Source organism: Xenopus tropicalis, chromosome 4, assembly GCF_000004195.4.
Source record: "Xenopus tropicalis strain Nigerian chromosome 4, UCB_Xtro_10.0, whole genome shotgun sequence".
Classification (NCBI taxonomy): domain Eukaryota; kingdom Metazoa; phylum Chordata; class Amphibia; order Anura; family Pipidae; genus Xenopus; species Xenopus tropicalis.
In genome coordinates, this window is record NC_030680.2 from 18,483,487 (window position 1) to 18,497,691 (window position 14,205).

A 14,205-nucleotide genomic window follows, 5' to 3' on the forward strand; every position below is an offset into this window, starting at 1 on the left:
CCATTTCTCTCTCAGGTGTAGAAAAATGTAAAGTTGGTGAGAACTTTTATTGTTTATTGAAAGATGCTAGCTTTCAGGACTGCTTAGTTCTCTTCCCCAGGCATGTATTGTCCGCAATACAGTGTGCTGCAATATTGCGAAAGTAATGTTAAATGAGCGTATCGATATAGTTTAGTGTAAACATTATACATTGCATTACACATTCTTTTCTTTTCCATAAGACATTGGAAGAGCACGAAGCAGAAACAGGAATTAAGTCAAAAGAAACTAGGAAGTATATTTTCAACAACTTGGATGAAATAGTGCACGTAAGTATTGCATAGTTTATCTGGTTTTATCATCAGTCTTTTCGGTTTTATTGTGTGTATGGGTGCTCATTTTTTTTTTTTTTTACTTAAATATGTTCACAGCAATTAAAGTACAGGCGTGGGATCTGTTATCCGGAAACCCATTATTCAGAAAGCTTAGAATTACGAGAAGGCCATCTCCCATTTGATTTTAATCAAATAATTCAAATTTTAAAAAGTCTTTTCCTCTGTAATAATAAAACTGTACCTTGTATTTAAGTAATCCTTACTGGAGGCAAAACAGTCCTATTGGGTTTAATTGAAGTTATTTTTAGCAGACTTAAGGTATGGACATCCAGATTACGGAGGGGCCCCTTATCCAGAAAACCCCAGGTCCCGAGCATTCTGGATAACAAGTCCCATACCTGTAGTACTTAGCTCACAGTCCAAATTTCTTTATTAAAAAAAATCCACAAGTTACATTTCCAAGTATAAATTAAAGGGGATATAGACCCCTTTTCCCTTTTACCAGCTGAGTTTGTAAAATTGAGATAACTGAGTGTTAACCCCCTTCTTTTTCTATGGCTGTGTTGCCTTAAGGTGGCCATACTTGGGCCAATAAGAACTGCTTATTGGCTTGTGTATGGGTCCTTTGATGGAGCTGCCCTACTGACATCTGGCTGAAAATCTGGCTGTTGTTGATCTGGCAAGGTTAAAAATCCAGTACGGGCAGAACCATATCAGCTAGTTGATGCAGTCCACGCCCCTACGGCATTTGTTTTTCATCATTATAATCCGATCTCGGCCATACGATAATCTGCAAACTCTTGCTAATAGCAGAAGTAAGCATTTTTGACTATCTTCTAGCAGTTTTATTTTAATGGACTAGGAAAATCTAGACCATTTCAAAGCTAGGCATACTATTTGAGTAGGCTCCAGCTCATAGCAGGCAGCCTTTAGCAGAACTGTTAACCATTTGGTCTTGTAAGGAAAATTAAATAAAATAATTTGGCTTCTGAGTATTTAGGTCCAGTCAGCATGTTGGATCAGCTTAAAATCAGTGGAAAATGTATTGTGTAAGTCTTGTAGCAGGTTTTTAAACTAACAGCATGTATTTTGTCACAGGTGAATATGATGGTGGACCTCGACGGTAGTGACTTGATGGCAGAAAAAGCGGACAGACGAGAGTTTGTAGCCTTGTTGAAGAAAATGTTGATGATTGATGCTGATAAGAGAATAAGTCCAGCCGATACCCTGAGCCAATCATTCATTACAATGAAGCACCTGTTAGATTTCCCCCACAGCAACCAGTAAGTTTCCTGCAGTTTTCCAAGTAAAGCTGACAATGCACTTTGAAATCTGCTTACATGTAAAGCTGACGGTGCACTTTGAGTTCCCCTTGTTTGGCGAAACCTTGCCAAGTACGTGGATCTCTGTGCAGTTTGGACCCCCATGTGCTAGGCCAAATCCAGCTTATGATTGGATCATACTGGGGGCTTACATTGACCGGTCAGGTAAGGACCACATCTGATGGCATTGTCAGACTGCCTGATAAATATATGGTCAATTCTTAGTTGGTATTGATCGGACTATTTGTTGGCTTCATACAAACGAATAAGCTGCCGTCTTGATCCAGAGGGGCTGAGTCCAGTGTATGGCCATTTTCAGACATTAGGCATCACTGTTTAAAAGAAGCATGTCTTTATTTTCAACTCTTTACAAGGGACTGAACTGCTAGAACTGGCTCCCCATATGCCTTGTTTAATGGTAATGACATTCTCCATGAACTTGTAATCTTCCATAGTGCTGGAATTAAGGCATTTAAAATAGCACTTAAGTTGATAGCAGCTATCCCTGCCGTAGGGATTTGTCTTGAAGACGATTATTTAAAGGCAGTATAGCCGAGGGCTAATGTTAAACCTCTATGCACTACAGCTTCCTTTTATTGAGTATTTGGCAGATAGCTACACATATACAGTGGTGTGAAAAACTATTTGCCCCCTTCCTGATTTCTTATTCTTTTGCATGTTTGTCACACAAAATGTTTCTGATCATCAAAAACCATTAACTATTAGTCAAAGATAACATAATTGAACACAAAATGCAGTTTTTAAATGAAGGTTTACGTTATTAAGGGAGAAAAAAAACTCTAAATCTACATGGCCCTGTGTGAAAAAGTGATTGCCCCCCTTGTTAAAAAATAACTTAACTGTGGTTTATCAATTTTCAATTTCAATATCAATTTCTGTAGTCACCCCCAGGCCTGATTACTGCCACACCTGTTTCAATCAAGAAATCACTTAAATAGGAGCTACCTGACACAGAGAAGTAGACCAAAAGCACCTCAAAAACTAGACATCATGCCAAGATCCAAAGAAATTCAGGAACAAATGAGAACAAAAGTAATTGAGATCTATCCGTCTGGTAAAGGTTATAAAGCCATTTCTAAAGCTTTGGGACTCCAGCGAACCACAGTGAGAGCCATTATCCACAAATGGCAAAAACATGGAACAGTGGTGAACCTTCCCAGGAGTGGCCGGCCGACCAAAATTACCCAAAGAGCGCAGAGACAACTCATCCGAGAGGCCACAAAAGACCCCAGGACAACATCTAAAGAACTGCAGGCCTCACTTGCCTCAATTAAGGTCAGTGTTCACGACTCCACCATAAGATAGAGACTGGGCAAAACCGGCCTGCATGGCATATTTCCAAGGCGCAAACCACTTTTAAGCAAAAAGAACATTATGGCTCGTCTCAATTTTGCTAAAAAACATCTCAATGATTGCCAAGACTTTTGGGAAAATACCTTGTGGACTGACGAGACAAAAGTTGAACTTTTTGGAAGGTGCGTGTCCCGTTACATCTGGCGTAAAAGTAACACAGCATTTCAGAAAAAGAACATCATACCAACAGTAAAATATGGTGGTGGTAGTGTGATGGTCTGGGGTTGTTTTGCTGCTTCAGGACCTGGAAGGCTTGCTGTGATAGATGGAACCATGAATTCTACTGTCTACCAAAAAATCCTGAAGGAGAATGTCCGGCCATCTGTTCATCAACTCAAGCTGAAGCGATCTTGGGTGCTGCAGCAGGACAATGACCCAAAACCCACCAGCAAATCCACCTCTGAATGGCTGAAGAAAAACAAAATGAAGACTTTGGAGTGGCCTAGTCAAAGTCCTGACCTGAATCCTATTGAGATGTTGTGGCATGACCTTAAAAAGGCGGTTCATGCTAGAAAACCCTCAAATAAAGCTGAATTACAACAATTCTGCAAAGATGAGTGGGCCAAAATTCCTCCAGAGCGCTGTAAAAGACTCGTTGCAAGTTATCGCAAACGCTTGATTGCAGTTATTGCTGCTAAGGGTGGCCCAACCAGTTATTAGGTTCAGGGGGCAATTACTTTTTCACACAGGGCCATGTAGGTTTGGATTTTTTTTCTCCCTAAATAATAAAAACCCTCATTTAAAAACTGCATTTTGTGTTTACTTGTGTTATCTTTGACTAATAGTTAAATGTGTTTGATGATCAGAAACATTTAAGTGTGACAAACATGCAAAAGAATAAGAAATCAGGAAGGGGGCAAATAGTTTTTCACACCACTGTATTTGTAGGATTATATTTATTTCCACTTTTGTCGCAATCCTTTTTTGTAGCTGTAGAAAATAAGACCAAGAGTAAGTTAATGTGGGTAAGAGGACAAGGATTGCATAGAACTTTCTTAACTGTGAAAAAAGAAAGAATAGACCTTGAAGCTTTTTTAACAACCACCAAATGAACTATCTAGGAACAGACTCAACATGGAACTTGTGACTGTCCAATATTGATTACAGGCGGTGTACTTGCTATAAACAATACATATAATTGCATTTCTCTTCTTCTGGCAGTGTGAAATCATGTTTCTATATTATGGATGTTTGCAAGGCCCGCCCAAACGTGGGTGATACAGCTAACCACAACAAGACCTCCATCGTAAGACCGATCACATCTACAAACATTGGCAGCATGTCTGCTGGCTTTACCAAAATTGGTACCATTCGGGGTCAGGTGAGTAAACATGAGTGTTTCAAAGCACAGAAATGGTTGCTTAAAGGGGAACTTTTCCAAAATGCTTTTTTTCCCCCCATAATGTAATTGTAAGCAACTTTGAATATTCATTTTACGTGCAGGACAACTGACATCTATGGGATTTCAAGATTTAGAAAACAAAAAGGGATAGACTTACAGCTTTTAGTTACAATTACACTGAATAAATTTAAAACCACTGAAAAATTGTAAAAAATGCTCTCTGTAAATTGCCTTAGCGTTGCATTTTCTTAATGCATGTAGCAGCTTTTAGTTGAAGTTGCCTCTTAAGCATGTATCTGTTGCTAATGCTGTACACATCTTGTTCTAAAATCTACAGAATACCTGTATGCTAAGGCCTTATTTTAAACCTGAACATTTTCTGCTGCTCTGGATGGTTCAGTGATCCCTTTTAGTACAAAATGTCACATTATATAAAGCCCTTTGTATTTCTCATGTCTTTCTGCAATACCTTTTATTTTTATATTATGTCTCCAGCCGCCTGAGCATGTTCACCGAAATGGCTGCATTCATTAACACAGAATCAGGGCATTAGCCGCTGATTTAATAATGTGCTCTTTTTAAATGGAGAAATAATTAAGACTTAATAGGCTCCGAGCGCAGGACATGCTGAGTCATGAAGCCTTTTGGTTAAACTGTTCTTATGTGCTCCTTTAAGGATATAGTTGTATTTTTTCTTAAATGCCAGTTTACGATAGTGTTTCTGTATCCCTGTGCGGGGGCTCAGAAGGAAAATTAAAAGCTATTCTTTCTTTTTTTAAAACCTGAACAGGCATTTTTGTCAATGCTTGTTTATTTCAACTTTTTTTAGCTTGTACGTTGTGTCTGAGCCCTCTTGTGGCAGAAGCTGAGAATACTTTTTAGGCTTAAACCCAGGGGGTCCTTCTTCTTTATGTGGAATCAACATATTACTCGCACTTTACAGATATTATAATTAATATTGGTCCCTGTCCCACTGGCACCTAAGTCTCTATTACACACACAGTGTAGTTAGTTTTATAAGGAGCCATTTAACCTGCCTGTGTGTTTTTGTAGTGTGGGTGGAATCCAGAGAAAACCCACACAAGCACAGGGAGCACATACAGACTCATTGCAGGTAGTGCCCTACCGAGCCTCCATGCTCCCCAATTAATAAATTAATGTTGCCAAAAAAAAGCAAACGTATCTGTTTATATAGCACCATCAATTATTTCACATCACTCCCTGCCCCAGTGGAGCTTACAGTCTAAAGTCTCTTTTACATTCACACACCCTAGGGTCAGTTTCATCAAGAGCCAATTAGCCTGCCAGTAAGTTTTTTGGAGTGTGAGAGAAAACCTACTCAGATACTGTAATGTATAAATACAGAATTGTGGTCACAGCATTCCAAGTGGAGCCTTTTGTTAGCACTTTTATAAAAAGACTCCAGTAGGGCCTCAGCAGGATATAAGGACAGTTTTAACTACATGGGTTTACACCATATTGTTATGCATTTCTGCACACACAGAACTACGGGGTGCATTTTTAACACTTAGTGCTTCTCATCTGAGAAAAGTGAGAGGAAGCTGCTGTCAAACCTGGAATCCCATCTATTCTATGCTCGCAGCTGTTTAGTATAGCCTGACCTTTACCCCGATGTAACAATCCATGTCTCTTTCTGTTTCAGGCTTTAACGACATCTGGGCATTCTGTTATACACCATGGAATACCACTGCAGGCAGGAAGTGCTCCATTTGGTTGTAACGATGCTTTTCAGCAAACCTTGATTTTGTGCCCTCCGGCTATCCAAGGTAAAGCTATCCCTCACCTGTCACCTAAGGGTTATATCACTCACTGTAATGTAGCCACTGTATTACAAGCAGCCATGTTTAGCAATTCGCTGGAAGTCACTAAAATATTTCCTAAGAAAAACAGAGACAGAAGTGTGTTTGTGAGTTTCGGGAGTAGCAGAGCAAAAAGTTAGTTCTTAAATTAATCTGTAGTAAAACAGTTGCATTCATTTGTTCACAGTATGTGCCCACAGCCTCATAGCAGCCCAACTTTATCATTCAAAATATTAAATGGTTAATCCAGTTTCCTGTTTTGCTGTTTTACAAAAGGGCAATATTTTGGTTTCATATCTCAAAACAGGGATGTACCTATACGTTATATATAGTTATTTTGACACTGGGTTGTTGACAAGTGATAGAACATGGGAAGATATGGAGTAAAGGATGTTGGGTGGCCCCGGAGTGTACCGGTAAGACTTGTTCTGCCAGTAGACTGCAAGGCATTAACTACTGGTGCTTTGGTGCATTGTATACGTATATTGTCTGTAGCAGTCAGAAAGTGTTGGCTACCATGAAGTAAACAGGCTATACAAATCCTTGTGCACTCCTTTCGTGTCTGGGGCACCCTCATACCATCATAAGCCAGAGCTACACAGTATACAGCAGTGTTCCAGCCCATGTATAATTTTCACTCATTATGTGCTAACAACAATGCTCCATTAGGAACAAACATTTTAACCCATACCTAATTCTCCTAGGAATGCCACCAAACCATGGAAAGCCAACAAGTTACTCGGTGAGAGTGGACAATGCACTTCCGTTGGTTACACAAGCCCCAGCCATACAACCGCTGCAGATAAGAGCAGGTGTTTTAACTCAGGTTGGTTTGCTAGAAGTTTCTAAAGATTTCAGCATATTATTACTAATTCTTACACTTATATTTGGTTATATACGGTGAGTATATGCATTACAACTGCTGATTTTTTTTATTTCCAAAGGCCTGGTCTAATGGAACTCAGCCAATATTAGTTCCTGCTTGGCAACAGATGACAACTATAGCCCCAACAGCTTCATCGCTTGCTTCTGACACTATGGCTGGACCACAACGACTCGGAGACTGGGGGTAAGTTACAGAGAAAGAAGACCAGTTACAGAGAAAGATTTTCCAGTTTATACTGCTCGTTTACAGTTTAAGATAACTAAAATATACATTTTATTTTCCTCCTAGGAAAGTTATCCCACATGGAAACCATTACAACTCGATGATCATACAGCCAATTATAACTAACCAAATGACCCTATCCGCCCCTCAGCCAATCAGTTTAGGTATTGCACATGTGGTGTGGCCTCAGCCTGCAGCTAACAAGAGAAACAAATTATGTCAGAACAGGTAAGGAGCAGTTATAATATAACCTCTTCATGCTGTTATATCCTGCATTAATGGAATTTATTTCCTACTTGTCTGACACTAGATGTAATATTATGTAGATTATGAGGGATGAGTTTATATGGCGGCATAGGGACTGCTCTCCCAGGTAATTGCGTGGCTGTTTTTGTGTCCTTAATGAGAATATGCAGCCCTTTCCTGGTAATCTAGACATGCTCTCAGGGTTTGAGCAATTGTTTCACAAAACAACAAGCAGAATTACGCTTTATTTGGAGGTTCCTTGACTGCTTTGCTAGTGGAAGAGTTAATGTCACACCAGGTGTTTTCTCTGCCAACGTATATATTCCTGTGAAGAAATCCCAAAACTGCCTGTGCCACATGTCGTCATTGAGTTCACTGCTTGTCAACACTGGAAAAGTTGATTTATAATAGGCTTTTAATACTGCCACTGCACAAAAATAGAAATTAAGATACAAATACTAAGGGAACTCGCTATATCTTCAGGTGTTTTTTTTTTCTCTTACTTTGCCATTTTCCTGTGACAGGATAAACGCAATTCAGGACATCGTTGTCCACAATCCTGTAGTTGCCTCTCCAAAGATAGTAAGCAGTGAAAACACCAGAGCGGAAGAAAGCAGTGCATTACCGCAGGACAATCATGAGGAAAAGGAAGAAGAGCAGAGCTCCAGTAATAACACCCAGGGGCCGGCCCCTGACACTTCTATCCAACAGCAGCAGGCCATTGTCATTGGGGATTCGCCGAGCCCTACAGTAAGCGTCATCACTATCAACAGTGACACGGATGAAGATGATCCAGCTCAGACACTGTCACTGAGAGAGTAAGTCTTCGGGATCTCAGCAAAGCAAAGTCCTTATAATTATATGCTTGTTCCCTTATTTTAAAGTATGATTTGGCTCTAAAAAAAATGTAGCTAGCAGCTCCTGTTCCTGTCTTCTGCCACAGCTTCTCTATCATGATAGATATAAGAGGATATCAGTGAAGCTACGCAGTAAGCTGCTTCTCTTCACTTATATTTTTATTGCAATTTATTATTAGGCTTCAAATGACCTGGCTTTTTATTAGAACAATGTGTTCCTTTCTGTGGAGCCATTAAAGATAAAACTCTGCAATGTTAAGGCCAATAAGAAAATACAAGTTCTAATATTGCATTTAAAAGACACTCTTTATGTTCAGTTTATATATTAATTTATTGTACAGTGCTGCAGAATATGTTGGTGCTTTATTAATGCAGGACATTTAATCCACAATATTAGGGAGCTCGGGTTTTCCGGGTAAGGGGTCTTTACATAATTTGCATCTCCAGACCTTATGTCTGCTTAAAAATAATTTAAACATTAATTAAATCCAATAGGATTGTTTTGCTTCCAATAAGGATCAAATATATTTTAGTTGGGATCAAGTACAACATATGGTTTTATTTTTACAGAGGAAAAAGGAGAAATCATTTAAAAATATATATATATAATTTTTTAAAATGCAGTCTTTAGGAAATGACCTTTCCATAATTAGGAGCTTTCTTGATAACGGGTTTCCCTGATAACAGATCCTATACCTGTTAATAATAACTTTCTAAATCATAATTTAGATATCACAAATTTACAGTGTGCTGCCATTTTGTTTTAGGTGTAAGCGCAGTCTGGATTGTGACACCTGCCAGAGCGCCCTGAATGTTTGTTCCCTGAGTAGCCCTGACAGCACCCTGAGCACCAGTTCTTCAGGACAGTCGAGCCCATCGCCATGCAAAAGGCGAAACAGGTAACTCTGACCTTTAGTTTCACCAGCAAAGTACAGGGAATAGCTGTCATACTGTTTTTGTTGTAGAGGCTATGAGCAAACTCAGGGGATTGATCCTGCTGTAGCTCTGCATGTATAACACCATTTAACAATGTTTGGTAGGCCTCAGCCCTCTTGCCCAGTGCAAGCTGATTAATTTGCAGCAGGAGGCCGATAGGAGGTGATAGAGAGTTTACCCTTCACCCCATTTTGCTGACTTTAGGGTGACAAACACTGTGGGTTACAGTCTTTCCTGTTGCTGTTAGTAGTCAGCTGCTCTCAGCAAGTGTTCAGTGTTTATCCTGCTAATACTTAGACCTTGCACCATCCTGTTTTGACACAAGGGGGTCCTTTGGTGCCTCAGCTCCACCATTTTATGCCAATCATTTCTGTGTATTAGTGACTATTCCAGCACTGTGTATAGCAGCACGGCAGCATTGGTTTCCCTCTGGCACCCCAGGCCTAACAGCAGGCTGCTCCTGTCACTTTTACAGCATATCCGATGATGAACCAGAGAGCGGCTGCGACACTGTGAATGGCTCCCCAAGTTCTGATTCTTCAGGACACGACAGCCCCTTTAAGAACAGCTTTGTCAGGGATTCCAACCAGAACACAGAGTCTCGGACTCCAGAGAAGACGGATAGCAAGCCCGCAGTTTGCACCGTGGTGGTGCCGCCCATCAGGATAGAAAACCGCCAGTTTAACTCTCATCGGGTGTCAAATAAAGGTAGGCCATTTCTTACTAACAATATCCCTTATTTATTTAATCCCAAAATACTACACATCATTTATAGACAAACGATCTGTCTTGTTACATCTAACCTATTATAATTCCGGATTCTGGACTCCATCCTGTGCTTTAATTTCTCCATTTAAAAAAAAAAAATGACAAACTACAACCAGTTTCCTTTACTGAGAAGGTTACCGCCAAGGAAGGCATTTGACCTGGGAGCGTGACTGGTTACATTTGAGTGGTATTATTTGATGCTTTACAAGGATCCTTAAAGCAACTGATACATTTTCTAAATAGGGAAAATCATTATTTTGTAATTCTGCTTGATAAAACACATTTGCTGACTGTACCTATTAGAATTTATCTGCCAATGTAACTCTTGGGGGAACCACTGTTGTTGACACATTGGAAATAAGAGTTTTAGCCTACAGAATTAGAGAATATGTCCATCAACTTTAAAGGCACTTTCCCCCTAAATTCAGTCGAATGCTATCTTATCATCTGTACCATGCCAGAGAAAAAAGCTCATTAAGTAAATCTTTTGATCTATTATATTTTTATGCATATTGAACATGTCACGGCTAAGGTGCTTCTTTATCAAGTCTTACCTTGTAACTCAATACTGATGGTCTGAACTATAAATTACATACATGTAGACAGAAGTATGTTTAAATAACTAATTGTCTTTTCCTTTTTCAGTCATAAAATTGTATTTTGGTTTACCTATAAGTGTAACCATTGGCAGAAGGAATCTAATCAGTAAGGATTTGTTTTCCAGATACAGTGTGCTATCCTGTCATCAAAGGCAGATCTGCACCGGGTAGAATAAACCATCCAAATTCATTGGGGAGTCGGCAGCAGAAACTTGCATCAGCATTCCAGCATCAACCACCTCTGAATTACAGTAAAGTAGGTGCTTTTGTATTCCTTCAACATGTCAGCCATCATTTTCCAGGTGGTTTGGTATTTATGGCCATGGAATAAATATTCTTATGTGCTGAATTCTTTCACTTTGTGTGATTGTCCCAAGTGCCTTTGTGTTTGATACACATGCTTTCCTAATAATTGTATTCTACCCAGTTCTTATGAGTTTTGCTGAGTACAAGCAGGGGGTTGCCATGAGTAGACATAATCCAAGGAGCCAGGATACAGGCACTCTGCCCCAAGTAATACTATATACATAACCCAAAGTATCATTGTACAGAAGTGCAGCCAGAAACTTTCATGATCAGTAAAAATTGAACTCTGCTGGTCTTGATTCTGCACTCAGAAGGAACATTCCTGAGCAGTAATAGAAGCCATTTACCATTGCCCCAGGGGTACCCATGTCTATAAATGAAAATATCCTTTTACTATAGATTCATATGAATTGTAAAAGGCCTTTTCCACTTTTTTTTTTTGGACAGGTGCAACATTTTGGATCCGGTCATCAGGAATGGAATGGAAACTATGGGCACATGAGGCAGCAGGCGTATATGCAACCCACAGTTGCTAGTCACCCTTTCACCCTCCAACATGGCAGCCCAACTCACAGCGCTCTGCACGCGCATCTGGCAGGAAGCACCCACATTGGAGGACAGCCTGCTATTCTCTCGTACCCCCCATCCGCATCGCTGAGCAGTGCCGCACCCGTAGCCCACCTTCTTGCCTCTCCATGTACCTCAAGGCCTATTCTACAGCACCCGACCTACAGTCTGTCTCACCCTAGTGGCATCGTTCACCAAGTTGCGGTGGGCATCAATCCCCGCCTCTTACCCTCCCCAACCATCCATCAGACTCAGTTCAAGCCAATATTCCCATCCCATTCGTACATCACGGCGTCTCCTGCTTACGCAGGATTTCCAATGAGCCCTACGAAACTCAGTCAGTATCCGTACATGTGAGATCTCAAGAACGCTCGGAGGAAGATCAAAGATTCAGACTTATTTCAAAGAAGAATTTAAAAACATGGCCTTTTAATAAATATGCCATGGCACAAGAAATTAAGGATATTTTTTAAAAAATCATGTAGACTTGGGTGCAATTTAAACAATCTTGAGCTTTAAAAAAAGAAAATGGAAAAAAAAAAAATCACTTTTAATGTGTTTTGCACATTTGGTATAAATCGTCTTTGGTCCTGTTCTCTTCTATAGTAAATCTAGACAGGTGACTTACAGGGGGAGAAGCCCAATTTCCCTCCTGCTATTTTTTTATACAATTGCCTTCTAACTTGTGCAAGACACGTCTACATTTGGGAAGCCATTCAGTGTACAGGTTTAGAGCAACAAATGCACACTATGTCAGCAGTGTCCTAGTAAGTCGTTTGTATTCTGTATGTCTTGTTGTTTCAGTGTTGGGGTCACTTAGCTACGAAGTTGTTCTTCACATTGCATGAGTCTTTTTTGCATGGGCAGAACAGAAAGTTGCCTAGACCTTGCTCTTAAATGTTGTCGTCCGAATACTATCAGCTGCATTGTAAACTGTTCCCACACATAGTGCCTTAAATATTTGAGGTTGTCAATGTTACTACTTAATATATTCATGTCGAGTTCAGCACTTAAACTTCAGATCTGCTGATATATAAATATCTATTTTTTTGGATAACTTGAGTAATGCTCAGCTTTGAGGTTTTTATTTTGTGTGCTTATGATTTTACGGTCTGGGTGTTTCTTTACCAACAGAACTCAATGTTGTACTGTTGACGAGCTCTACTGTCCCGTTTCTTTTCAGAATGACATGTAGATATAGCTGAGTACTGAGTAGTCTTGATTTGATGGCGTTTATTTGAGTAGGAACAACTGGCTGCACGGTCGGCGATCATACGGTCAACAGGCACTGCAATATGGTCCAAGCGGATCCTAGATTCCTATATATAATATATATATATATATATATATATATATATATATATATATATATATATATATATATATATAAATATATATACAGTGGAGGAAATAATTATTTGACCCCTCACTGATTTTGTAAATTTGTCCAATGACAAAGAAACGAAAAGTCTCAGAACAGTATCATTTCAATGGTAGGTTTATTTTAACAGTGGCAGATAGCACATCAAAAGGAAAATCGAAAAAATAACTTTAAATAAAAGATAGCAACTGATTTGCATTTCATTGAGTGAAATAAGTTTTTGAACCCTCTAACAAAAAAAGACTTAATACTTAGTGGAAAAACCCTTGTTTGCAAGCACAGAGGTCAAACATTTCTTGTAATTGATGACCAAGTTTGCGCACATTTTAGGAGGAATGTTGGTCCACTCCTCTTTGCAGATCATCTCTAAATCCCTAAGGTTTCGAGGCTGTCTCTGTGCAACTCTGAGCTTGAGCTCCCTCCATAGGTTTTCTATTGGATTAAGGTCCGGAGACTGACTAGGCCACTCCATGACCTTAATGTGCTTCTTCTTGAGCCACTCCTTTGTTGCCTTTGCTGTATGTTTTGGGTCATTGTCGTGCTGGAACACCCATCCATGACCCATTTTCAGTTTCCTGGCAGAGGGAAGGAAGTTGTCGTTCAGGATTTCACGATACATGGCTCCGTCCATTTTCCCGTTAATGCAAATAAGTTGTCCTGTGCCCTTAGCAGAAAAACACCCCCAAAGCAAAATGTTTCCACCCCCATGCTTGACGGTGGGGACGGTGTTTTGGAGGTCATAGGCAGCATTTTTCTTCCTCCAAACACAGCGAGTGGAGTTAATGCCAAAGAGCTCTATTTTGGTCTCATCAGACCACAGCACCTTCTCCCAGTCACTCACAGAATCATTCAGGTGTTCATTGGCAAACTTCAGACGGGCCTGCACATGTGCCTTCTTGAGCAGGGGGACCTTGCGAGCCCTGCAGGATTTTAATCCATTGCGGTGTAATGTGTTTCCAATGGTTTTCTTGGTGACTGTGGTCCCTGCTAATTTGAGGTCATTAACTAACTCCTCCCGTGTAGTTCTAGGATGCTTTTTCACCTTTCTCAGAATCATTGACACCCCACGAGGTGAGATCTTGCGTGGAGCCCCAGAGCGAGGTCGATTGATGGTCATTTTGTGCTCCTTCCATTTTCGAACAATCGCACCAACAGTTGTCACCTTCTCTCCCAGCTTCTTGCTAATGGTTTTGTAGCCCATTTCAGCCTTGTGCAGGTCTACAATTTTGTCTCTGACATCCTTGGACAGCTCTTTGGTCTTTCCC

General features: G+C 40.1%; 1 protein-coding gene across 2 annotated transcripts in view; it reads left to right on the forward strand.

Moving 5' to 3' along the window:
• Window positions 1-12,876, forward strand: part of hipk3 (homeodomain interacting protein kinase 3) — a 67,506-nt gene extending 54,630 nt beyond the window's left edge. The window contains exons 5-16 of one of the 2 annotated variants that reach the window (XM_012961400.2): window positions 222-308; window positions 1,413-1,597; window positions 4,172-4,331; window positions 6,016-6,139; window positions 6,877-6,998; window positions 7,117-7,241; window positions 7,347-7,508; window positions 8,051-8,344; window positions 9,151-9,282; window positions 9,795-10,027; window positions 10,812-10,942; window positions 11,440-12,876. In XM_012961400.2, coding sequence (XP_012816854.1) covers window positions 222-308; window positions 1,413-1,597; window positions 4,172-4,331; window positions 6,016-6,139; window positions 6,877-6,998; window positions 7,117-7,241; window positions 7,347-7,508; window positions 8,051-8,344; window positions 9,151-9,282; window positions 9,795-10,027; window positions 10,812-10,942; window positions 11,440-11,916 — 2,232 coding nt within the window. In that variant the 3' untranslated portion in view covers window positions 11,917-12,876. The remainder of the gene's footprint in view (window positions 1-221; window positions 309-1,412; window positions 1,598-4,171; window positions 4,332-6,015; window positions 6,140-6,876; window positions 6,999-7,116; window positions 7,242-7,346; window positions 7,509-8,050; window positions 8,345-9,150; window positions 9,283-9,794; window positions 10,028-10,811; window positions 10,943-11,439) is intronic. The other variant, NM_001079256.1, reaches the window with a different exon arrangement.
• The last annotated feature ends 1,329 nt before the right edge of the window (window positions 12,877-14,205 follow it).